Here is a 27272-nt window from a genome sequence, read left to right as displayed (position 1 = left end):
TTTATCAAACGAATTCAATTATTTTCAAAAATTTTTAACAATTCTCGTCATAATTTCAATTATCTTTAGAAATATTAAAATTCTTCTCTAAAATTATATTATTTTCAAAAAATCTAAAAAAAAATGGTCAAATCATCTCAATTATCTTTATAAATAAATAGCAAAATTCTTTGACAAAATTCAATTATTTTCAAAAATTTTAATAAAATCCATTGCAAAATTTCAATTATTTTCAAAAGTAATAATATTCTTCGCAAAAATTAAATATTGTTCAATATCTACTATTTTCATAAAATTCACAAAAAGAATTTAATTATTTAAAGAAAAATTTAATAAAATTCTACAAAAACTTTTAATTATTTTCTTTCAAACAATTTCATTAAAATTTTTTAAAAAAATTGAATTTTATCAAGACATTTTTTTAAAATTGTCTTAAAAATAATTGAATTTCTACCAAAAAAAGTTTTATCAAAACTTTTTAAAATGTTTGAATTTCTGATAAAATTCTGATATTTTAGAAAATAATTGAATTCTTGCGAAGAAATTTATTAAGACTTTGTAAAATAATTGAATCTCTGCAAAGATTTTTATTATTTTACGAAAATATTTAAATTCTTGAGTAAAATTTTATTAAAATTTCTGAATGTAATTGAAGATCTGCCATGAATTTTGTTATTTTTAATTTATGACAAAAATTTTATTAAAGTTTTTTAAAATAATTGAATGCCTGTTGATTTTTTTACAAGAATTTAATTTTTTTTGAAAATTTTAATAAAATTCTTCGCAAGAATTCAATTATTTTCATAAATAATAAAATTCATTGCAAAATTTCAATTATTTTTAATACAATTTTAATTGAATTTCTCAAAAAATGTAATTATTCTTAAAAATTTCATTAAAATTCGTTGATATAATTCAATTATTTGAAAATTTTTTGATAACAATTTTTGATAGGAATTGAATTTTAAGAAACGTTCAATTCTTCAATAAATCATTTATTTGCATTTTTACATTTAAATTTGTATTTCAATAATTGAATTCTAGTAGAATTTTCTAAAAAAAAATTGATATTCATTTCATAAAAATGAATTTTAATTAAAATTTTAGATAATAATTGAATATTAAATGCAATAGAGTGTGAATTTTAAAAAATAATTGAATTTTGTAATTAATTTTTTTGAAAAAGTTTAATTGATTTTTTAAAATATTTTTTTTAGTTTCTATTGTCTAATATTTATTTAATTAAAGAATTTACGAATAATTGAAATTTCGTAAAATTGAATATTGTAAAGAAATTAATTTGAAAATTGTCAAAGAACTTTTGCGAAAATTTAAAAAAATAATCGAAGAATTTTAGTTTTAAATTTTAAAAAATAATAATTTAATTGATAATGATTTTACTTATTATAAATTATTTTTATTAATAATTATTATTAATTTATGTAAAACATGATGAAATCGATGACTTCGAGTCGCAGACTCGGAGTTATCGATTTCTTCATGTTTTATAGTTATGAAAAATTGAATTTCTAGTTTTAAGTAAAATATTCTCTTATTTGATTCGGCCTGATTCTATTTTTGTCAGTTGGTCAGTAAATGGTCCGTAATTTTTAATTTTTGGTCCATAAAGTCCGAATTTTTAAACACTTTCACTGCTTCGAGCCCTGCAATTGTCAACTACAATTCATTGTTATTGTAATTTGTTATTATTACAATTCTTTTTGCTAATTGTTAATTATAATTTGTTATTATTACAATTCTTTTTGTTAATTGTTAATTATAATTTGTTATTATTACAATTCTTTTTGTTAATTGTTAATTATAATTTGTTATTATTACAATTCTTTTTGTTAATTGTTAATTATAATTTGTTATTATTACAATTCTTTTTGTTAATTGTTAATTATAATTTGTTATTATTACAATTCTTTTTGTTAATTGTTAATTATAATTTGTTATTATTACAATTCTTTGTTATTGTATTATAATTGTTAATTATAATTTTGTAATTATTATTATTACAATTCTTTTTGTTAATTGTTAATTATAATTTGTTATTATTACAATTCTTTTTGTTAATTGTTAATTATAATTTGTTATTATTACAATTCTTTTTGTTAATTGTTAATTATAATTTGTTATTATTACAATTCTTTTTGTTAATTGTTAATTATAATTTGTTATTATTACAATTCTTTTTGTTAATTGTTAATTATAATTTGTTATTATTTATTACAATTTTCTTATTTGTTAGTTACAATTTGTTGTAATCTTGTCTAATCTGTCAAATTTGTAAATTGTTAATTGTAAACTAATGTTCTTCTGAATATAATCCTCATCCCAAATAAGATATCTTAGGAAATCTTATTAAAAACGATGTATGAAAACGATACAAAAGTTAAGATTGCAATTTCACGTTACACATGAAAAAAGAAATGAAAATAGTCTTTTTTTTATAAAAACAAAATTTTTGTATCCATTATTAGAGCAATTTTGTGAAAATCATAATTGGACATAACTCCAATCATATAGCACCACCTGTCAAAAAATTGCACTGTCAGACGCTATTTGGGCAGCGCTTCATTTTCTGTAGTAACGCTTGGTAACTGTGGGTGAAAGGGTATAATGGGAGTTTTTACAAGAACACTAGTCTGATTTCGTAACTTGCAAAGGTTGCAAAATCAATAGAAACTGCTTGCTAATGAAAATTGACACAAACATTATATCTTACCCAGTGATGTCAGAAAATATTCAAATCACATGATATACAAATTGTTTGAAAATTAAATATAATTAAATTATTGAATATATATTAAAATTCAAAAATTTTATTTATTTCCATTACTTTTTTTTCAAATTTTTATTTAACTTAATTGTTTTATTATTCATGTGATCGATTATTTTAGAGAACGCTAACGCATGTCAGATTTATAATTGTGTCGCCCACAAGTTGCAGCAAATTATTCGCACTGTGAAACGCTTATCTATTATTTAATTAATTTAACGCCCAACTGATTAATTCCAACGGAATTGGCAGTGATAAATTTAAATTGTTCTCGACGAATTGTTGCAAAGCCATTCATGGAATAATCACGACGCTTCTTCGATTAATTTCATTTCTCCCACCATTACTCTGTTTGTAATTACGATTACTGATTTCAACAATACACAAAAATTAATTTAAACTACCTTTCAATCGAATCAATTGTTTTTAATGCTTCCACTTTATTTAGTAAATAAGAGAAAATTATAATTTAATATTCCCTTACTGAGTAAATTACTGATGTGGTAATAAATTTTCATTATTTATTGTTACACGTTGAGTGGTAAATTTTTTTTTTCTTTTTTTGAAGATTTATTATTGAATTGTGCTTATAACCGAATTCATAATTTAACACCTAATTTAATAAATTTTTGAACTCTGTTCGTTTGTAGATACCGTGCACAGTAGGGAAAGAGTAATCAAAATTCACACATATTATAATTCAAATCTGTTTATAATTACAATTTTCCAAATGGAAAGTTTTCAACCATTGTTAATAAATGAGAATTTCAAATTCAAAAACAGAGTTGAACTACCTTTTTTAAATAAAATTAGCAATTTTAAAAATAATAAAATTTGAAAATTTTCCAATTTACATTTTTGTTGAAAATACTAAAAAAAATTCAATTTTGTAGAATTTAAAAATAATTGCAAAAATTCTTTAAAAAAAAATAAAATTCTTCTTATTAAATTCAACTATGTTCAAATCTTGAAAAAAATTCTTCTAAAAATCCCAATTATCTTTATAAATAACAAAATTCTTCTCCAAAGTTCAATTATTTTCAGAAATTTTTCTAATTTTAATGATTTTAAAATATCTACGATTTTTATAAAATATTTCCCAAAACGAATTCAATTATTTAAAAAAATTTTAATTTGAAATTTTAGAAAATGACAATTTTGAATGAATGAATTAAATAATAAAAATTTCAGAGGAATTCTATTATTTACAAATTTTTTATAAATTTCTTCGCAATAATTCAATTATTTTCATGAAGAATAACATTTTTTTAACCAGGAATTCAATTATTTTCATAAATAATAAAATTCTATAGGTATGTAGGTTTTCAATTATTTTCATAAATAATAAAAATCATCGCAGAATTTCAATTATTTTTGGTACAATGTTAATGGAATTCTTCAAAAATGTAATTATTCTTAAAATTTTTATTAAAATTAATTTTCAAAGATTTTAATGAAATAATTATTAACAATACGATTTTTTTGGAAAATAATTTGAATTAAATTTTTCGTAGAATTAAATTAATTTCAATAATATCAAAATTCAATTATTTTTAATATCTAATATTTCAATAAAAATTCACAAAAGAATTCAATTATTTAAAAAGAAATATATTATTAAAATTCATCGCAAGAATTAAAGTATTTTTCATAAATAATGAAATTCTTCTCAGGTATTCAATTATTTTCAATACAATTATTAAAAAATTCGATTGTATTCAATAAATTAAAGAAATTTTTCAGAAAAATTCAATTATTTTCCAAAAATTTTAAATAAAATTCAAGAATTAAAATGCTTAATTTCAATTATTAAGAAAGAGGATTATTATAAAAACTTGAAAGTAATTATTCATATAGAATTCAATTACTTTGAAAACTTGTAATTAAAATGATTAAAGAAAGTCCATTATTTTAAAGAAACTCAAAGTAATTCTTCAAACGAATAGAATTTAATTAAGATTATTTAAAATTTTAATAAAATTCTTCCTAAATTCAATTATTTTCATAAACAATAAAATTCTTCGAAGAAATTTTATTAGTACCTATCAAATTTTTTGATAAAATTCTTTGCAAAAATTCAATGATTTGCCATTTTTTTCGCAATAATTCACTTGTTTTCATAAACAATAAAATTCTTCGAAGAAATAATAATAATTATCAAATTTTTTGATAAAATTCTTTGCAAGAATTCAATCATTTGCAATAATGTTTTATAAATTTTTTCGCAATAATTCAATTATTTAACAAAAAAATTAATAAAAGTTCTTCATAAAAATTCAATTATTTTTGAAAATTTTAATAAAATTCGTTGCAAAAATTCAATTATTTTAACAAAGTTTGATAAAATTCTTCGAATCAATTCAATTATTTTAAAAAATTTTGAAAAAATTCTCGGTAAAAATTTCAATTATTTTCAAAAATTTTCCTCAATTCAATGATTTTTATAATATCAACTATAATTTTTCAAAGGAATTCAATTACAAAAAAATTTTATTGAAATTCTCCGCAAACATTTAATTGTATTCATAAAATAATTAAAATTTCACAAGGAATTCAATTATTTTCATAAATAATAAAATTTCTTAAGGAATTCAATTATTATTTTCATAAAAAAGAATTTAAAATTCTAGAAAATAATAATTTAATTAAAATGATGAAAATAATTTTGATGAAGTTACAGTAACAATATTCTTATAATGTAAAATAATGATTTTATCTCTCGGTCATCTTTAATTTATTAGAAAACATGAAGAAATTGATTGATATCTTCATGTTTTATAAACAATACTTTTATGAGTTGTTTAATTTAAAAAAGGTTTGAATTTTGAATTTTTGAATGTCTTAATTCCTGTGGAAAATCCTGTTCCAAAGATAAGATTAAAATATAAATTGTGCAAATATTTTTCTTCTTTTTCTAAAACAAAATAATAATGTTCTTAAAAAAATTGTGTTTAAAAAAGAAAATAATGGAAAATAAATAAATTTTCTATTTCTTAATCACAGTTGTTTAATAATTTTCGAATTTTTTTTAGAAGTAAAGAACAAAAATAATTTCAATTTGACAAAACATAATATTTAACAAAATTTTAGTCTTTTAATGAAAAGGAGCAAAAAAAATTCTGATGATTTCTATTTTCTATCTAAAGTTAACAAAAAACAAAAGTATAAACAAAAGACAAGTTCAGAGTGTGAGGGACAGAAAAAGTGAATGAAAGAATGAAAGAACATTCAAATTAATATAGTTAATTAATTAATTAATTAAAGTAAAATATCTATTAATTTCACTAATTAGTTAGTTTAAAATTACAATGTCAATACAACGAATTAGTTTTTCTTAATATTTATATTACGTGAAATAATACCGTAGAATTTTGAAAATTTGTCCCTCTCAAATATTTCTCAGTTTTCATTTCTCATAACACTTTGACTAAGTTTGCTTAGCATTTGAAGACAAAGGAAAAACGTGGAAACCAAGTAAACGAAGAAAAGAAAAATAGTCATATCTACTTTTATGTCAGAGTTCTCCAAACTAGACACATCATTTAAGTTTATTTTGAAATATTGTGACAATTTTGTCTACATCCTGTAATCTTGAACTTTGGTCTTCTGTGACTTTTCATGTTATATGTGTGCAATAAAAGTACTGTTAAGAGTATTCACTCTTAATTAACCCAATTTAATTTGTTAAATTATAATTGTAAAAGATCTATTTATTAGAAACGTGAAAGAAATTCAATTGACGAAATATTGTAATAGTAATACAATTATTATCATTCAAAAGAACAATCTTAAGGTATATTTACATACCAAACATGAAGTGGAATGCATTCGCATTGAAATCAACATAAAATTAATTCATTTATCTTAATAATTCCATTTGATATTAATTACCGTAAAATCTTAATGAAAACCCGTTCTCATAAAAGGCGAGTGCACTGGGAAATTCGTGGAGAATTCACAGAATCTCCTGATTCCTTTAATTACCTTAAATATAATAAACGGCAATTCTTTAATTTATATTTCAACACCATTTATTCCTATTCATGACACACAGAAAACAAATTTTTGCGTGTTCCAGTTTCTTCAGTTATAACTGCTCCTTCTGGGTTGGTGACAACAACCGCGAACTTCATCCCTTTGCGGTTGGGTTTTCCAAGTTTTTTTCCGAGTTTCAAGAAATCTATTTCTTACTCTAAAAAATTAAGTAAATAATTAATTCAAGTGATTTAATAATTTCCTTCGTTGAATAATGATTTTAAGATAATTAGAATCAATATTAAATAAATATTCCCAACAATAAATATTCATGTCAGATAGATGTAGCCTATCAATAAATGAACATGGATCACAAGAGTATATAATAAACTTATGATTCGTTTCTGCTAGCATTTAAAGATTCAGACTATGAGGTCGATAGTCAATAAATAATTGACGAAGCTATTCAACACTTTTTTCAGGACTTGAATTTTGTAGAATTTTATTAATCATTCAGATTATTGACATTATTAGATTGTAAGTTAATAAAATTATAAGCTCCTGAATAATCAGTATGTCATTATTTAGTAACTGAGGAAATTGTAATAAATATGTTGATTTTCTTATTTTGGGTTGAAAGTTGAAAATACAATGAATTCTTAAGCCCTTTATAGTTTTTTGTTCGAATTGTCATTTTTACATTTAATGTTAGTTTTGCGAATCGCCATTTTTACGAATTGTCACTTTTGCGAATAGTGATGTTTGCGAAATATCATTTTTACGAATTGTCATATTTACGAATATAGTTATTGTTCCGAAATGTCATTCTTTCGAATTGTCAGTTTTACGAAATGTTTTTACGAATTGTCACTTTAGCGAAAACTCATTTTTTCGAATTGTGACAATTCGTAACAGTGACATTTCGTAAAAATGACAATTCGAAAAAATGTCAGTTCGCATATAAATGCCAATTCGTAAAAATGATATTTCGCAAAAATGACTTTTCGCAAAAATGACAATTCGTAAAAATGTCGATTCGCAAAAGTGACATTTCGTAAAAATGAAAATTCGAAAAAATGACGTTTCGGAACAATAACTATTCGTAAAAATGACAATTCGTAAAAATGATATTTCGCAAAAATGACTTTTCGCAAAAGTGACAATTCGTAAAAATGTCGATTCGCAAAAGTGACATTTCGTAAAATAAAAATTCGAAAAAATGACGTTTCGGAACAATAACTATTCGTAAAAATGATATTTCGCAAACATCACTATTCGCAAAAGTGACAATTCGTCAAAATGGCGATTCGCAAAAATGATGATTCGCAAAAGTGACATTTCGTTAAAATAACATTTCGGACAAATGCAATTCGGTAAAATGACAGTTCGGTCAAATGACATTTGGGAAATAATCATGCGCCTCACGCTGACCCGTCTTTAGGCACAAAGTAATTGTAAAATTAATCGAAAACATCAATTACTATTTTTTCATATAGAATTTAAAATTTTCGAACATTTCACATTCAAACCATTTAAAATTTAATAACTTAAAAGAATATTATTATAAAACATCAATATATTTTATATTATAAGAATTATTCGGAAATTCTTCAATTAAATAAAAATTAAAAAATAGAAACTTCAAATTATTTCAAAAGAAATCTATTAAACTTTATTAAAAAAATAATTCTACACAATTATTGTAGTTAAAATGTACGAAAAATTCAAAGTTTCAAAAATTTTAATTTGAAAATTCTACGAAAATTCAATTATTTAAATACAAAAATAAATAATTTATTGAATAATTGAATGTTTCTTAAAACTGAAACAAAAATAGAATTTTATTAAAATTTTTGCAAAATTGCATTTTTTGAGAAATTTATATTAATTTTTATTAGAAAATTCAACGAGAATTCAATTATTTAACTATATAAAAAAATAATTTATTAAATATAATTTAATGTTTCTTAAAATTGTACTAAAAGTAATTAAAATTCTACTATGAGTTTTGTTCATATTAATAAGAAAAATAATTGAATTCCTAAAAAAGAATTATATTATTTATAAAAATAATTGAATTATTGCGAAGAAATGTATAAAAAATTTGTAAATAATTGAATCCCAGTAGAATTTTTACTATATTTATGAAAATAATTAAATAATGTTTGCGCGGAATTTTGTTATTTAAAAAAAAAAAAATTTAACAAAATTCCACGCAAACATTTAATTATTTTTTTGGAAAATTTTATTAAAATGATAATTAAATTTTAAAGCAGAATGTTATTATTTATAAAGGTAATTGAAATTTTGACCTATATTTTAAAAAATTTTTTAACATAATTCAATTTTTGCGACAAATTTGATTACTTTTGAAAATAATTGAATTTCTGATATTATTTTTAACTTTTCTAAAAAAAAATTAAATTATTTTAGTGCTTTAAACTAAAATTCATATTTAAATTTATTTTTTATTCATTTATTTTTATTTATATCTAATAATTTATTGAATTCGATTAAATTTGTATTAAAAATATAATTGCAAATTGTTAAGCAAATTACAAAATTTTTTATTTTCAAATATAAATTTTTTATATAATTTCATAATCAAAATTTAAAAAATTTACTTATTAAATACAAAATTAATTATTACTGTTCATATTTTCAAAATTTTTTTAAAAATGTCACGAAAGAATTCAATTATTTTCTAAAATTTTAATAAATTTTTCTAAACAATTCAATTATTTTTTTAAATAGTAAAATTCTTCACAAGAGTTCAATGATTTTCAAAACAATTTTAATTGAATTTCTCGGAAAAATTCAATTTTTAAAAAATTTTTCAGCACATTTCGAAAAAAAATTCAATTTTTTCTAAAATTTTAATAAATCCTTCGAAAAAATTCAATTATTTTTATAAATAGTAAAATTCATCACAAGAATTCAATTAATTTTATATTAAGTAAAATTCTTTGCAGGAATTCAATTATTTTCAAAACAATTTTAATTGAATTTCTCCTATGAATTCAAATATTTTTCAATATTTCCTAAAATTTTGATATAGTATTCGAAGCAATTCAACTATTTTTATAAATACAAAAATTCTTTGCAGAAATTAAATTATTTTTAATCAAATTTAAATAAAATTACATGAAAGAATTTAAATATTTTTAAAAATTTTCATAAAATGCATTTTCAACAAGAATTTAAAATTCTCTACTTAATTTTAATAAAACTCTTTAAAGAAATTCAATTATTTTCAAATATTTCTTTAAAATTCTTCATAAAAATTTAATTATTTTTAAAAATGTTATAATAAATTCTTCGAAATATTTCAATTATTTTTATAAATAGTAACATTTTTCGCAATAATTCAATTATTTTTATAAATATAGTAAAATCCTTTGCAGAAATTCAATTCTTTTCAAAACAATTTTAATAGAATTCCTCCAAAGAATTTAAATTCTCAAATATTAACGTAAAATTCATTTATTTTCTAAAATTTTAATAAATTCTTCGGAACAATTAAATTATTTTTATAATTATAGAAAAATTCTTCGCAAGAATTCAATTATTTTCAATACAATTTTAATAAAATTCTTCTTCATAAAATTCAATTACTTTCAAAATTTTCAATTAAAATTATTAAAGAAACTCCATTGGTTTAAAAAAAATTTAAAGAAATTCTTCAAAAGAATTTAATTAGGATTTTTAAAAATTTTAATAAATTTCTTTGCGAGAATTCAGTTATTTTCCTAAATAATAAAATTCTTTGAAGGAATTCTATTATCATCAAATTTTTTGATAAAATTCTTCGCAACAATTCGATGATTTTCAATACATTAATTTTAAAATTAAAAATATTTGAAAAGAAAAATTATTAAAAAAAAAAAATTTTTTTTTATAAAAAAGTTAGGAAATAAAAAAACCTAGAATTTTTTTCACTTCTCTTCATTAAAAGACTAAAATTTTGTTAAATATTATGTTTTGTCCAATTGAAATTATGCAGATTTTCGTTCTTCACTTCTAAAATTAGAAAATTGTTCGACAACTGTGATTAAGAAATAGAAAATTTATTTATTCTGCATTATTTTTGTTTATGAATCACAATTTTTTTAACAAAATTATTATTTTTTTTTAGAAAAAGAAGAAAAATATTTGCACAATTCCTATTTTTAATCTTATTTTTGGAGCAGAATTTTTCACCTAGAAATTAAGACATTCAAAAATTTTAAATTCAAACCTTTTTTAAGTTAAACAATTTATAATAATTAAAGATGACCGAGAGATAAAATCATTATTTTATATTATAAGAATATTGTTATTGTAACTTCATCAAAATTATTTTCATCATTTTAATTAAATTATTAATTTCTAGAATTTTAAATTATTTTTTATGAAAATAATAATTGAATTCCTTAAAAAATTTTATTAGTTATGAAAATAATTGAATTCGTTGTCAAATTTTAATTATTTTATGAATATAATTAAATGTTTGCATACAATTTTATTAAAATTTTTTGAAAATAATTGGATTCTTTTTGTGAAATTTTATGAAAATAGATATTGAAAATCATGGAAATTAGAAAAATGCATTTTATTTTTGAAAATAATTGAAATTAGGACAAGAATTTATTTTGACATTTATGAAAATAATTGAATTTTGGAGAAGAATTTTGTTATTTATAAAGACAATTAGGATTTTTACGAGAATTTTTTTAAAATTTTGAACATAGTTGAATTTTATAAGAATTTTTTTTTTTTTTTTTTGAAAATAATTGAATTTTTGCAATTATTTGTAATTTTTTTAAAATTGAATTTTTTTTAATGTTTTCAACAGAAATTTAAATTGGAAAATTTTTATTTTACTGTTTCAGGTGTGCGGAAGGCTTCACAGGTCTACGGTGTGAGACGAAAGATGTCATCAGTACTGGAAGTGTGTACAATCGCCATAGAGCACCATTTTCGTGTAAACTAGGTCTCTCAACCTCATACTACTGCTAGCGACAGTATCGTTGGAGTCAAATAAGTAAATTAATACTTATAGTGCTCCTATGCGAAACTAACGAAATCGTCTTCGTATAGAACCGTTAAATAAGCGCTATTAAATAATCAATAAGTGAAGAAAAAAAGAGCGCAATTTTCATTGATGCTGCCATATTCGTAATAATATGCATATTGGGCATTAACAGTTTAATAAATGAAAGGTCATTCTTGGGCTTTATATGTAACGTATCATTACGTAGCATTACGTATCATTACGTAGCAGAACGAACCGAGTTTACCTCTTATTAGGGAAATATCATCTTCTACTATATAAGGAATCTCTTCTTCCTTTGTACATTTTTTTTTTATTATTCAGAAATGAGGAAAGGGACCCAAAAATTGGCATTTCCTCATTTTTTAATTTTTTTCTGAGTACTTTTGAAATGTCTCGAAATATAACACACATGACAAAAAAAATAATAATTTGGAGATAATAATTTTGTAAAAAAATTTGGAAAAAGCGTTGATTCTTTATTATTCTGTGGGATTATGAAAAATGATCCTTTTCTGATTTCTTAATTTTTGCCTTTGCATACTCTAGTCTCTACTACTTGGATCATATGCTCCAATTGAATCACATTCCGATTCCACAATGACTGATTAAATCACACATCATACTTTTTTGCTATAATCCCGGCTTTCAAATGTATTTAAAAATTTTTTTTTTTACTTAAAATCCGCTACCAGAATCAATAAATCATTATATCATTTTTTGTTTTTCTGCTGTAGATTTTTGCTTTAGAAAAGACATTTTGAATTTTACGTCTCGAAACTTTTTGCGCAGAATAATAAAGAATCAGAAAAAAAGGAGGCTTCGAATTGATGGATTCGTTTTTTCCCATTTTTTGTGAATTTTATATTTCCTAACATATCTAATCGTTGATTATTGTGGCATTTGAAAATCAAATAATTTAGTATCGAGTGTAAATTTTCTAATAGCAAAAACATTTTCGTGAAGTTGATACAAAAAATTATTTTTGAAGAAACAAGAATATTTTTTCATTTTCTTTTATTAAAGTTTCCAATAGTCAACGATGGTATGAACATTGTCGTAAATTATGTTATAAAGTCGATGACAGTGCTCAAAATAAATAGATTTTGTAGAGTCAATACCCTACGAATGGGTGTTTTTTTTTATTAGCAAGTTCAATTTCGTGCGTATGCGATGAACCTCGTTCTTAATTTTTATTAATTATTATCGTTTCTACAGAAAGTAATGCCAAAGAATTCCCAGTCTCAATCCTTCGAAATTTAGACTCAAAATTAGTCAAAATGATCGTTTTTAATTTCTCTCTCTCTCTCTCTCTATCTCTCTCTATCTCTCTCTATCTTGTGAAGCTAGTCAACCGAAAAAATTCTTCAAAGCATCTATTTTGAGTCTAGTTTATAGGAATAGCCAAAAAAAAAGAAAAAATAAAGTTTTATCACTATTTTTAAATAATAAACAAGTATTAATGTTTTTAAGAGTGATGACAATTTTTTTTTTAATTTCAATTTGCATTTGCAGTGGAAAATTAAAGACTTGTTTTTCTAATACATGTTCGTAAAGTAATGAATTTTTAAATTTAATTTATTTAAACTTTCTATTTTTGTAATAAAGTTTGCTAAGAAAAAAAAACGATATTTAGTCATGCAGTCATTATGCTGCATTCATCAATTATTATGCAATCATTATCACATTTTGAAGGCTTTCAGTCAATTTTTTTAAAATTTTAATATTTTAATTTTTTAATTTCATTGGAAAATTAAAGACTTTTTAAATACATGTTCGTAAAGTAATGAATTTTTAAATTTAATTTATGTAAACTTTCTATTTTTGTAAAAAAAAATTGTTCCGGACAAGAATGATTGAATAATTTTTAACAATTAGAAAGTAAACTACCTTTTTTTAAATCTTCTCTTGATGTTGATGTAAATTTTTTAGTGCCTTAAATATTATTAAAATATTTAAAAATTGTTGTGGATAAATATAGAAAAATTTTATTCTCTTTTCGTAACTATTTCAAATTATACAAGTAAAGCATAATATATAAATAGCATAGATGGGTGAAAAAATTGTTAAAATATTTTTTATACTTAAAATTTGAAAGAATTCCAGGAGAAAAATAAAAATTCAATAAAGTCATAAGAACTATGTCCAAAAACAAAAATTCACAATCGTACGAAAAACCTCATCAAGTTTTCAAACATCAAGTTTAAAAATTCTGCTTCCAAAATATTGTGAAGTGGATTTTTTTCCCCCAACCAAAAGAAAACAATGGGAAAATAAAAATTATTCACTCTTTTGAAGTTGATCGATTTCTAAACAAAAAATTTTTTTTCATTGAATAAATTGTAGGAAAAAAAAACTCGAAAACAATGGAAAAATAGTAGTTATTTACATTTACTTTTGCGATAAAGAATTTTTTATTAGACTGCGAAACGCTACAAAAACAAAAAAATAGAAGAAGGATACTAAATTTTAATCAATTTCTTGGAATTTATCGTCTATTCAAAAAAAAAAATTTTTATTTGGAAACTGATAAATTTCAATCATTTCAATAAAGTAAATAATTTTTATTTTCTCAATTTTTTTTTCAGTTTTTGACAAAAGTTTATAAAATGTAAATTTCTTTCTCAAAAATCGATAGAGTTTAAAAGAGTGAAGAATTTTTATTTTCCCTACAAAATTTTCGAGTTTTTACCCACAGTTTGAAAAATAAAAAATTTCTTATTTTCAAAAACTGCTAAATTTCATGAAAATATAAAAATTTTTTCATTTTCCGTTTTAGTATTTTTGCCTGAAGTTAAAAAAAATTTTTTAATCTGATTTTTAAGGAATTGAATAATTGTTTTTTCTAATATTTTCATTTTTTGCTAGGTATCAATTCAAAAAAAAAATTTCTTAAACCACATAAATTTCTGTTTTTCTTCTAATATTATATTTTTTGCTATCAGTTCAGAAAAAGAAAAATTTTTATTTGAAAAATTCATAAATTATAAGCATTTAAATGATTTTTTTCCTAAAATTGTTTTCGCGTTTATTCCTGCAGTTCAATGAATGAAAAATTTATTATTAGAAAACCAATAAATTTTAATATAGTAAGTAAATTTTAATTCAATAAAAATTTATCGATTTTGAAATTAAAAAAAAAAAAATTTTTTTCATTGAACTACTGGAAAAAAAATGGAATTTATGGATTTTTAAACACATTTTCGAATTTTTGCCAGCAATTTATAAAATAAACTTCAGAAGAGTGAATTATTTTTATTTGACCCAGCACAGTCTTCGAGTTTTTACCAACAATTTAAAAAATAAAAAATTTCTCACTCAAAAATCGCGAAAATGCATGAAAATAAATTATTTCATTTTCCTGACTGTTTTAGTGTTTTTGCCTGAAGTTAAAAAATTTTAAACCTGATAAATATTAAGAAATTGAAGAATTACTGTTTTTTCTAATTTTTTTTCCATCAGATAAAAAATTTTTTTTTTTTAACCGAATAAATTCTCATAAACTGAAAAACTTGTTTATATTCTAATTTAAGAATTTTTGCCAGTTGTTCAAAAACAGAAAAATTTTAATTTTAAAGATCCGTAAATTCTAAGAATTTAAATGATTTTTTTCCAAAATTGATTTCGAGTTAATTTTCGTACAGTTCAATGAATAAAAAATTTATTATTTGACAACCGATCAATTTTAATACGGTAAATAATTTTTAATTTACTATTATTGAATTTTATTGGTTTTGAAATAAAAATTTTACTTTCATTGAACTACGGGTAAAATACCGAAATTAATTTTCAAAAAAAACATCATTAGCATCCTTGGAATTTATGAATTTTTAAAATAAATTATCGAGTTTTTTCCAGAAGTTCATAAAATGAAAAATTTATTTATTTGAAACTCAATAAACTGCAGAAGTAGTTAATAATTTTTATTTTTGAGTTTTTGCATAAGATAAAAAAATTTTTTATTAAAAATTAGATGAAAATAAGGAATTTTTATTTTTTCCACTGTTTTTGAATTTCGGCGACAGTTTTTAAAAAAAAATATTAAAACCAAAAAAATTTCAAAGAAATATTAAAAGATTTATTTAAAAAGTTCTTTTAAACCGGACAAATTTTGACAAATTTAATAAATTTTATTTTATTACCAGTTTTTTTCTGCACTTAAGAAAAAAATTAAAATTTTATTTATATAAAAATCCATAGATTCTAAAATTGTAAATTTTTTAAACGTAATGTTAAATAAGCTCATGCGATTTTATTCATTGTAAATTTATTATTGGACATAATTCTTATGACCTCATTCATTTTCACTCGACACATGAAATTTTATTTCACTTTTTTATATTTCTAATCAATTATTGCCAATGAAGAAAGAGATGAAAATTATGAATTCAAAATTGCAGAAATCAATTATTTATTTCTTCAAAAAAAAAAAAAAAAAAAAAAAAAAGAAAGGAGAAGAAGGAAAAAATGTGAAAATAGCATAAACTGAAATGCCTTCATTTATACTAGTCTCCTCGATTGCTTTCAACCTCAAACGATTTATCACTATAACTTTGCTTGTCTGAAAACGTCGTTCAAACAGCAAGTTACTCAAGCGCACATTTTTATATTAATAACATTAAATAACAAAAAAAAAGAAATAATATTTTTAAAATATGATTGAGACTTTTGGGAAAAAGTTAATCATGTAAAAATAGCTTATCACACGTGTTAGATATTAAATGAATCAGAAAGGTTATAAAAATAAGTATGAAAAGTATATATATTGATTATATTAGTTAAAACGGAAAATTTCATACTAAAATGAGATTTCTCCGAAGAACGAGCATAGACTGATAAAATTTAAATACCGCCGACGACGTTTTTTTTTTTATTTCAAAAAAAAAAGAAGAAAAACGATAGTCGCGTTTTGTTTATTTTTTAAAAAATGCACGACTGGTTTATAAAACAAAAAAAAAAGCGAGTCTTTGGAGCAATCTATCAATGCGATATTTCCGGGATGCGCGTGCTGTCTTTACAGCTGTCTCGGAATCTTATTTATGTTTTATAATATATATATTATATTATGTAAATATATACATATATTACACACACAAATATATGTATATATGTACATATATATACACGTATAAATATGTGTATAAAATTTTTAATTTATTTATTTAATTAATTTTATTGATTTACGATTAAATGCCACATCCACCTCGGAAATTTTGTTGTTGTTTTTTATTTACACATTTTTCCTTGCACTTGTTTTACAGAAATGCTTTTTTACTTTAGATGAATATCACAGTGTTGAGAGATAAGAAAAGTTGTGTACACTTTGTGGATAGAAGTTTTTAGATTTGTTTTACTCACAGAAATATATGATCAAAAAAAAAAAAAGTTTACAAGCAGATATTATTCATTAATATCATATTTTTAATATTTAAAATTTTCATAAAGTGGTTGAAAAATTCAAAAATCTAAAAATTGTATGTAAATCCTAAAATTGTTTATAGATAAGGTAAGAAACTGAATATCTAATTTCCTGCAACGAATCATTTTTCCTCAAACATTTAAATTTAAAATTAAGAGATTTTGAATTGACTTGTTTTGATAAAAATTGGAATATGTTGTCATACATGATAGTTACAAATTAGGAAAATATTCGCTAATTTACAAAAAAGGATCGAGTAGAAACTGTCGGAATGCAACTGTATTTTTAAAAAAAATTTATATTCATAAATGTCCAACAAGAATTGTTTTCAATTAGTTCCAGCACATTGTAAAAATATTACAAAATTAAATTATAAAACAATTTTTTAAGGATTATTCACTATAATAAAATTTTTAAAAATCGTGTTGCATTCCGACAGGTTTCACTATAATGGCAAAAAAGTTTGCAGAGAAAAATGTCCATAGTCAAAATATCAGACTTCGCACTCGATAATTAATTTTTAAAAAGTAGCTTTCAAACTAAAAAAAATAATAAAAATGAAGCTACCGAAAAATTAAACTTGGCGACCAAAAAAACTTGTTTAAGACACTTCACAAATCTGACAAAAATTCCATTCTATATTTTATTTTTCTGCTTTGTCCAAATTTTTATAAAAAATATTTACTTCTTTCATATCCTGCTAATAAATTGAATTGCTGCAACGAATTTTATTATTCATGAAAGAATTTAAATATTTATAAAAATAATTTAATTCTTGCGAAGAATTTTAAAAAACTTTTTAAATAATTGATTTTTTTCGACTAATTTTATGGAAATTCTAATTTAAATAAATAAATTCCTGAGAAATTTTTATTATTCATGAAAAGAATTTAATTCTTACGAAGATTTTTACAACAAATTTTTTAAATAATTGAATTTTGTTTGAAAATTTTTTAAAATAGTAGATATTGAAAATCATTGAATTGTAAAAGTTTTTAAAAATAATTAAATTTTACAAAGAATTCTTTAAAATTTTTTAAGAACAATTGAATGTCTACGTGGCATTTTATTAAATTTTAAAAAAAAAAAATTGAATTCCTAAAAAGCATTTTATTATTTATGAAAGTAATTGAAATTTTTAATTTAAATTTTTTAAAATAATTAAATTTACAAGAAAAAATTTATTATTTTTAAAAATAATTGAATTCTTGTGATGATTATTGTTATTTATGAAAATAATAAAATTTTGCAAAGAATTTTATTGAAATGCCTCAAAATAATTGTATTTTCGGGAATAATTTTATTATTTATCTTTAATAATTAAATTCTTTCGAAGAATTATTTATGTAAATAATTGAATTCTCGGGAAGAATTTCATTAAAATCTAAAAGAATAATTGAACTGAATCAAAACTATTTAATTAAAATTGTATTTAAAATAATTAATTTCTTTCAAACAATTTTATTAAAATAATTGAAAATAATCGAATTCCTAAAAAGCGTTTTATTATTTATGAAAATAATTGAATTCTTCCGAACGATTTTACTAGAATTTTTTTAAATAATTGAATTTCCAAGACAAAATTTATTACTTTTGAAAATAATTGAATTCTTGTGATAAATATTGTTAATTATGAAATTAATTGAATTTTGCAAAGAATTTCATTAAAGTCTAAAAGAGTAATTAAATTTTTCAAATAATTGAATTCTTACAAACGATTTTATTAGAACTTTTTAAAATAATTGAATTTCAAAAAAAAAACTTATTACTTAAAAAAAAAATTGAATATTTTTGTGTAAATAATGGAATTTTGCAAAGAATTTTATTAAAATCTAAAAGAATAATTGAATTATTTCAAATAATTGAATTCTTACGAACGATTTTATTAGAATTTTTTAAAATAATTGAATTTCCAAGAAAAAATTTATTATTATTTATGAAAATAATTGAATTTTGCAAAGAATTTTATTAAAATTTTCAAAAATAATTGAATTCCTGAAAAGAATTTTATTTTTTATGGAAATAATTGAATTTTGCAAACAATTTTATTAAAATGCTTGAATTTTTAGGAATAATTTTGCTATAATTGAATTCTTTCGAAGAATTATTTATGTAAACAATTGAATTCTTGGGAAGAATTATTTATGTAAATAATTTAATTCTTCCAAAGAAATTAAAAAAAAAAATTTTTAAATAATTGATTTTTTCGACGAATTTAAATTATTTATTAATAATAATGAATTATTTATGAAAATAATTGTATTAATTCGAAAAATTTTATTAAAATGTTTAAAAAGAATTGAATTTCTAAAAATAATTTTATTATTTATGAAAATGATTGAATTTTTGCGAACGATTATATTATGACTTTTTTAAAATAATTAAATTTCCAAGAAAAAATTTATTACTTTTAAAAATAATTGAATATTTGTAGTGAATATTATTATTTATAAAAATAATTGAATATCAAATGCAAAGAATTTTATTAAAATTTTCAAAAATAATTGAATTCCTGAAAAGAATTTTATTAAAATTTTCAAAAATAATTGAATTAAGGGCATTTGAACCATTATGACGTCACAATTTTAAAACTCATGCTTTGCACACATTGTGACGTCATAATGGTTTCGAATATTTTTTGAAAATAATTGAATCGTTTTAAAGAATTTGATTATAGTTTTTGAGAATTGTTTTTTGATTTCTAGTATTATTAGCTAATTTAAAGTAAATTCTAAAAAAAAACTATAGAAATAGTATAGTTTTTAGAGGCTGAAATCTAAAAAAATTACCCAAATAGTAGCATAATGTAAAAAAAGTAGTAAATAAGTAGTAGGTTTTAGTAGATAAGTGCGAAGCCTGAAATATAGAAATTTTGTGGGTTTAAAATTTTTTTTTATTGCCTATAGTTGAAAATATATAAAATTTCAGGTTTTTAGATACTTTTATCGTTCGCCATAGTTTCCTTAATTATTGTCAAAGTCAAAATACAGAAAATTTCAGGTTTTAAACTATCTTTGTCCTTGGCTATGGTTTGCTAGTTTTTTACCATAAAAATATAAAAATTTCTTCTGGAGAGGTACTCTTTTGCAAATTATTTCAGAATTTCAATAAAATCTTCTATTATAGAAATTCGATGAAGACGTAGCGTTTAGAAACGAGAAAATTGATTGTTATATACTTCCGGAATGTTAACAAAATGATACTTAGGCAGAGCTTTCAGGACGCTTCAATAAAGCGTTTTAATAAAGAGAATATGATTTTCGACTAGGAATGTGAAGGATAGTGAATATAGTGTGAAAAGGTTAAGGGTCGCCAGAAGTATGGAGTACAGTTTAATAATCCCGATAGTTAAGAAGGGAAAGGGATGGATAGACAATGAGTAGGTATAGGGGTGAATTTAATGCCAGCGAGGTATAAAATAATTACGGAATTAATTATAGAATGGAAGGTTTGAGTATTCGATATAACTAAACAGCATTCAGAAATAAAATGGAGACGTTAGACAATATCTTATGAAATGGAGAAGGTTAACAATAGCTTTGAGTTGCAAATTTGCCACGTTTCTGTGTCTTGATTTGACATCATTTTCATGCCACTTTATTAAAACAAAGATAATTAGAAAAAATTAAAATTATTATTAACTATCATTAATTTATCATTCACTTATTAATAAAATCAATATTTCTGTGTATTAACAGTCAAGAATGTTTAATCCGAATGATGTACATTAGTTTGTCAACTCGATAGTGGTTAATTAAAAATTGAAGTTTTCATCTAAAGGGAATAGCAATTCTAATCCTAATCCTACTTCCTTTTCCCCTTTACTTTATTTGTATTTTTAGAAATTTATTTACAGTTTATCTTTACATTATTTGTATTTTTTTGGTGCACTCTTTATTTATTTTTTATTTGTTATCGATTCGTTTTATAATTATTTAAATTATTGAAAAATACTGAATGAAATCTAAAATATTGCTGAAGCTTTCTACAGAAGTGGAAATTATATAAAAGATTCAAATCTGCAAAGTTAATTCAGAGAAAACAGTTTAATTTTTGATGAAATGCTCTCGATTGACTAATAGGATAACATTTCAATTAAAAAATATTTTTAAATCGATAATGGAAGATAGGTGAATAAAACCCATTCACTTATTTAATGACAACATTTCGGAGACATGGTGTCAACATTCATTTATAAATCAACCAAAAAGTAAGTAGTAAAAATTACTGTTAATATTAGCTAAAACTATAATTTAACTTTTTAATCTACTCAATACACTCTAAAATTCTTAATATTAACTAAAACTAATATAACTTTTCAACAAATTCACAGTATCCTAACATAGATTCAGAAAATCAAAAATTAACTTTACTAACTTTATTCTAACTTTTACGTTTTTTAGTGTGATAATCCGAACATGTTTTCGATGTTAGGAAAATTTCCTAACTTTATGGAGCAAAACGGATTTCAAATTCATGTTCAGCTGCTTATACTCTCTGATCATCGACACTTTTTTGGGTTGAGTTATCTACATTTGGAATATTTAGCCTAATTTAGTAGAATAGTTGATAATTTTTGAAAAAATTAAATCATTAAATGCAAGGTTTGTAAAAATGGTTCAATTGGAATGACACAATAATTTTTCTTAAAATAAAGAATTATAGAAGTATATTAGAAGTAATAAAGGAAAATCAAACTTTTGGTTACTGACATGTTCGAAGATTAAGAGGGCCTTGTCGTCCGCTTAGCAGATTATAGGAGCCTTAAGGTATAAACCGTAACAATCAATAGGATTTAAGGGTCACACGTCACGAATATTTCCTGCCGTTAGTGTTAAACTTAAATAGAGAAAAACTACAAATTTATTAACAATCACTTTTTTTAAACCTATCACTAATAATATTTGTACGAAATTTAATTTCCATTTTACAATTTTCACAGTTATCGCTAATTCCTTAATGGGATCGCATCCCAGAGTTGTAACACCGGAAAGGCTTTATTTAATAATTTTTTAATAATATAAACCAAATATTTTTTTACTTAAAAAATATAAGATTGCTCATAAAAGAACATTTCCAAATGTATGTTTTTAGAGAGATTTACATAAACGGATTACTTTAAATACATTAAATTTAATTAAATTAAATTAATGTTAACATAAAGTTTCAAAAATAAGGAAGCGAGGAATTTTATTTTAAAGTCAACTAATATTAAATTAACCCGGATGAAAAATTTTCCTGTAGAAGAACCAGTTGAAATTGCATCGAAATTTTAAGAATATTATCCGTTCTAATTCCGATAGAATTTTTCATTCCTACTAGAATATTGAATGATAGTCGGGATTCCGCTCACTAGAATTATTTATATATCAAAGATTTTATAAATATTTTTTTTTCAGGGACCGTCTCGAAAGTTTAGTTTCGTTTTAGTTTCTGAGTTAACACGAAACTAAAAATTGTTTCCCTTGACTAACGTAATTCAAGCAACGTAAGTAATTAATGTAAGTTACGTAACTAGAGTAAAATACGTAACTATAGTAACTTACGTATGTTACGTAACTAGAGTAAATAACGTAACTAAAGTAACTTACGTAAAAAATACAACTACAGTAAATTACGTAACTAATCAAACTTACGTAACTAAAAAAAATTTACGTATGTTACGTAAACAGAGTAAATTGAACTTACGTAACTAATCAAACTTACGTAATTTACGCAACTTATCGAATTTACGTAAATTACGTAACCACGACAACTTACGTGATAAATGGAATTTACGTAAGTTACGTAACTTACGTAAGTTCCATTAATTACGCAACTTGCGTAAGTTCCTTTAAGTAAGTTGTCGTAGTTACGTAATTTACGTAAATTGGATAAGTTGCGTAAATTACGTAAGTTTGATTAGTTACGTAATTTACTGTAGTTGTATTTTTTACGTAAGTTACTTTAGTTACGTTATTTACTCTGTTTACGTGACATACGTAAGTTCCATTGATTGCGTAAGTTACTCTAGTTACGTAATTTCTGCTAGCTTAGATTGAAATTACATTTTTCATTCTTTGAAAACTGCTACACATTTTAAATTCGATTTGTGGTTTGTTTTAATAAGAAAAATTTTCTCAATTTGTAATAGTAGCTCTTTAATATACATATATAAGTGTAGTACCACACGTACAATTTTTAGAAAAGTAATTCCACTAATTTTTTTTACTGCCATTTTTCAAAAACAATGGTTTCTCAATACTTCCGGATTTGTTAGAGAACTCATTTCGTATTGAAAAGAGGTAAAATTCTTTAACGATTTTAACCACATTTCATTTAAATGAAGTTCGTGTGTAAAATGCATAACGCTATCCATACGTTTTGCGCCGACTCTGCATATAATGCTTTTACCCCCCTCCCCCCAACAATAAGTTTTATAACAGCGATATAGTGTCGCAGACAGTCTAATTCCTTCATTCTATTGTACTCTTACTGTATTAATAATAAGTGATTATCCTGCCGACCTACAGATGCAGATGTGAAAAATACAAATAAATATTTAATTTTTTTTAAAACAAGAGATAAAAATATCTTTATAAATTATATTTAATCTTGAAAAATTATTTTTTACTCGAAGATAATAATTAATTTAGCGATGTTTATGCCTCGCTAAAACGAGAGCCACCAGACTAATTACCAGCAATTGTCTATAAACTGAAATTAAAATTAAACGAACTATCATCAACGTCCTTTTATGAAATATAATTAAATTCTCGTAAATTGATGAGATCTGTTTCAAAATGTAAATTAATAAGTTTCCCCCATTAATTCCAAGCTAGATCATCATAGTGCCCCTTCAATAAAACCATTTGATGAACCAGGTACTAATGTTGTAATTCCAAAATACTAAATTCCACTTATGTGTAAAAGACTGGACATTGACTATCTTTCAATTCCAAATTGTTAAGTGGAAAATCTGTAAAAGTTCCGATGTCTGTATTAAATCCAAGATTATGTGGAGATGACAACTATTGTTCTGGTGTCGATCCACTAAAAACCACTCCATTATTAAAATCCTTATACATGTGTAATAACAAATACTTCAGCCTTATATTGTGAAATAAAACTCATCACGGATTCAAGCACCGAAAGTTTATTGCGCTAAGTGCTGTGAACAGCATTGACTGGTTTATGAAATATGATGTTGGATCCTATTCTTTGAAAGTTGGAAGACATAAATTTTGTTGAAAATCGAGTAATATTCAAAGCTTTATTGGGAATAAATTTGCAGAGTAAAAATTGGCTTGCGAGAATACGTCAAAATTCTAGTAGCTCACGATTTTAACACCTGATTGATTTGTTTAGGTAATCATTGAAAATGAATTTAAATCAAACTTATCTTTCTAGCTGTACCGTTTATCAATTCTTCTTGCAATTTATTTTATGCAGTGAAAATTACATTAATTTTTATTAGAATTAGTGTTTTATACCATATATTAAATATAAAACACAAGTATTTTTGAATCAAAAAAGTGACAATAAATTAAAGTAAGAGATGCTTCTGACTAGATACGATTGTAGCAAATCTTCCTCGAAGTTTCTGAAAAAAAATCAATCCAAAAAAACATTAGTCGAGAAAATGACTTTAAAAAAACTGTTTGGACACAGAAAGTTTTATTTTTGATTCCAGTCATAGGTTGTTCGTTTTGATGAATATAGCTACTGACAAAGTAAATTGAAAAGCTCCTGAAAATCCATAAAGTTTTGACGTTGGAAACGTATTGTAAGATTAAACTATATATTTCTAAATTATCAATTTAGTTATTCCCACTTTTTGTTTTTGCAAATTAAAATTAAAATATAGATTCCAATAAGTATTTTTCTATTTAACAAAAAAAATGTTTATGTTTATATAAAGTATAATATATAATATAGAAAATAAGTTGTGATAAATATATTACGGTGAATAAAAATTTAACTCCTTAATGAAGTAAACTACTGCTTTTAAAAAGATTAGCAGCCTTACAAATGTTCCAATTTCGTTTCATTTAATGAGAGATGTAGGTTCATTAGAAGTAAGAATACAAGCCTTAAAACGTACCAATTTCATTTTATTTAATGAGAAATGCAGTTCGTTAGAATGTAATAGAAACGTAAACTTTTTTTTATTAAGAAATAGAACTCCTGAGGGGGTGATAACAACCCTCGAAAGTATATTTTTCTTTAAACGAACGTGTAGACTTTTCTTGCATTGTTAAAAAAAAGAATATCGATTTGTTTGCAAATAAATGTTATTAAAGTCAGAAATCTCTGTTTACATCTGATATCTCTGTTGTAGTATATAATTAATAGACAATCGAACGCTTTTATCAGATATTAATACCTAATGACTATCGTAACCAATTAAATTATGTTTTTTTATTATTATTATTTATCACTATTATCATTAAAATTATATCTATTATTATATGCATATTACGTCAAATCGTAAATTATTTTCTTCATCAAATGTTTCCTCGTTTTAAATCAAGTGTATCCGCAACTCCTGCGATGATTATCAAAATGACAAATCTTGACCAACACAATCTGCAAAGATACGAGGGATTATTGTAGGTGTAGGATCAGAAATGTGGACCGATTTTGTGAAGGCTTATAGTGATAGGCAAACTGACTAGTCCAAATAATATTTGAACCCTTACATCGCTTGAATATTTGGCTGGGTTTTAAATATTAAATTTAAATTAATTAATAATACCAAAAACTGCATCGAACTACAATTCCTAAACAGCCTTTGCTTTACAATAAAAATAAAGATTAAACGACCGTTGATGACAATTTCACTGAATTGTAAATTTCGGAAATTTTCTGAAATTTTAATACTCCATTGAAGATTAGGTGATTTATAGTGATTAATTGAGAAACAAAATTCGATACGATATATCATAATGGTGTAGTGAACGGTTTAGGCATAATTAATGTGAATTTCTCCAATCCAATTGAAACTGCAAATTACACTACTGAATCTGAAGATATAATGACTGATTAGCCTTCTAAAACTAAAATTTCTTGAATTAATAAACTTATTGTTAGTATAAATTTTTATACAAAACATGATTTAAGATTTAATGTTTAAATACATAAGGTTTGCTCTTAAAGATAATAAATTGTGGTAATAAAATTTCCATGCATATTAAACAGATCTGTAAAACCGGATCTTAGATTAATTACAAGTTTTCATAATTGTTAGATTACTCCTTTCTGAAATGAGTAATGTTCAACATAATTTTTAGTAGTTTTTTGAATAAAATACAAACGTATAGAAGGGTGTGTCAGTAATTGATTGTCGTTAAATGTCGATTATTGGCTTGAACCAATCAAATCCTTTGGACGACTCAGTCGACAATGTGGCTTCGAAAATTCTCTCTGATTCGAAACGATTGATGAGCAAACGTGTCCTCTATTTATGTATGTACATGGTTAACACTACGTGATTTTCATTTGCTCGTGTACTAGCTAATGCCATAATAGTAAAGGCAACGTTTGCTTTTCGTTAATAACACCTTTTAACAATTTTATCACAGAATTAAAAAAAATTATAAATAATTCTTAAAAAGCATACCATAAGGAAGCGAATATAAAAAAAAAATTAAATAGAAAACAAATAATAATTATTGAAATTGAATCACTAAATAGTGATAGAGGATTTATGCGCATCACCTATTTCACGAAAACTCTATGTAAATTAATACAATATTCAATGTTTGATTAGAAAATACAAAATACCATAATCAATTTAAAATACTTTAATCAAGTTATGGTTTCTTATAAATTGCAAAAGGTCACAGATTCTGGATAAGAAAATACTAAAGATTTTGGCTAGTTACAATTACTGCTAGCTGCAAAAGTCTTTTTTTCTCAAAGATTGAGAAATAATTAACAGTTCATCTTCTTTATAACAAATGATTGATCAATCGCTTTAAAATTATACAAAGTGCTTGCTAGTACAACAAAATATCCTAACTGTCCTGCGGGTCGATTACGTAACTTTTCCACATCCCTCGTCCCACGAGCGTAACTCT

General features: G+C 22.6%; 1 protein-coding gene across 3 annotated transcripts in view; it reads left to right on the top strand.

Annotated features, from left to right (window-relative positions):
* LOC122498860 (protein vein) overlaps positions 1 to 27272 on the top strand; it is a 238159-nt gene that overhangs the window by 172645 nt on the left and 38242 nt on the right. For 2 of the 3 annotated variants that reach the window (XM_043606839.1, XM_043606838.1), the window contains exon 5: positions 11632 to 11690. In XM_043606839.1, coding sequence (XP_043462774.1) covers positions 11632 to 11690 — 59 coding nt within the window. Of the gene's footprint in view, positions 1 to 11631; positions 13514 to 27272 lie in introns of those variants that run through there. The other variant, XM_043606837.1, reaches the window with a different exon arrangement.

The sequence above is a fragment of the Leptopilina heterotoma genome, unplaced genomic scaffold (genome assembly GCF_015476425.1).
Source record: "Leptopilina heterotoma isolate Lh14 unplaced genomic scaffold, ASM1547642v1 Lhet_160, whole genome shotgun sequence".
In the NCBI taxonomy this organism is placed as follows: Eukaryota; Metazoa; Arthropoda; class Insecta; order Hymenoptera; family Figitidae; genus Leptopilina; species Leptopilina heterotoma.
This window is presented reverse-complemented; position numbering and strand designations above follow the sequence as displayed.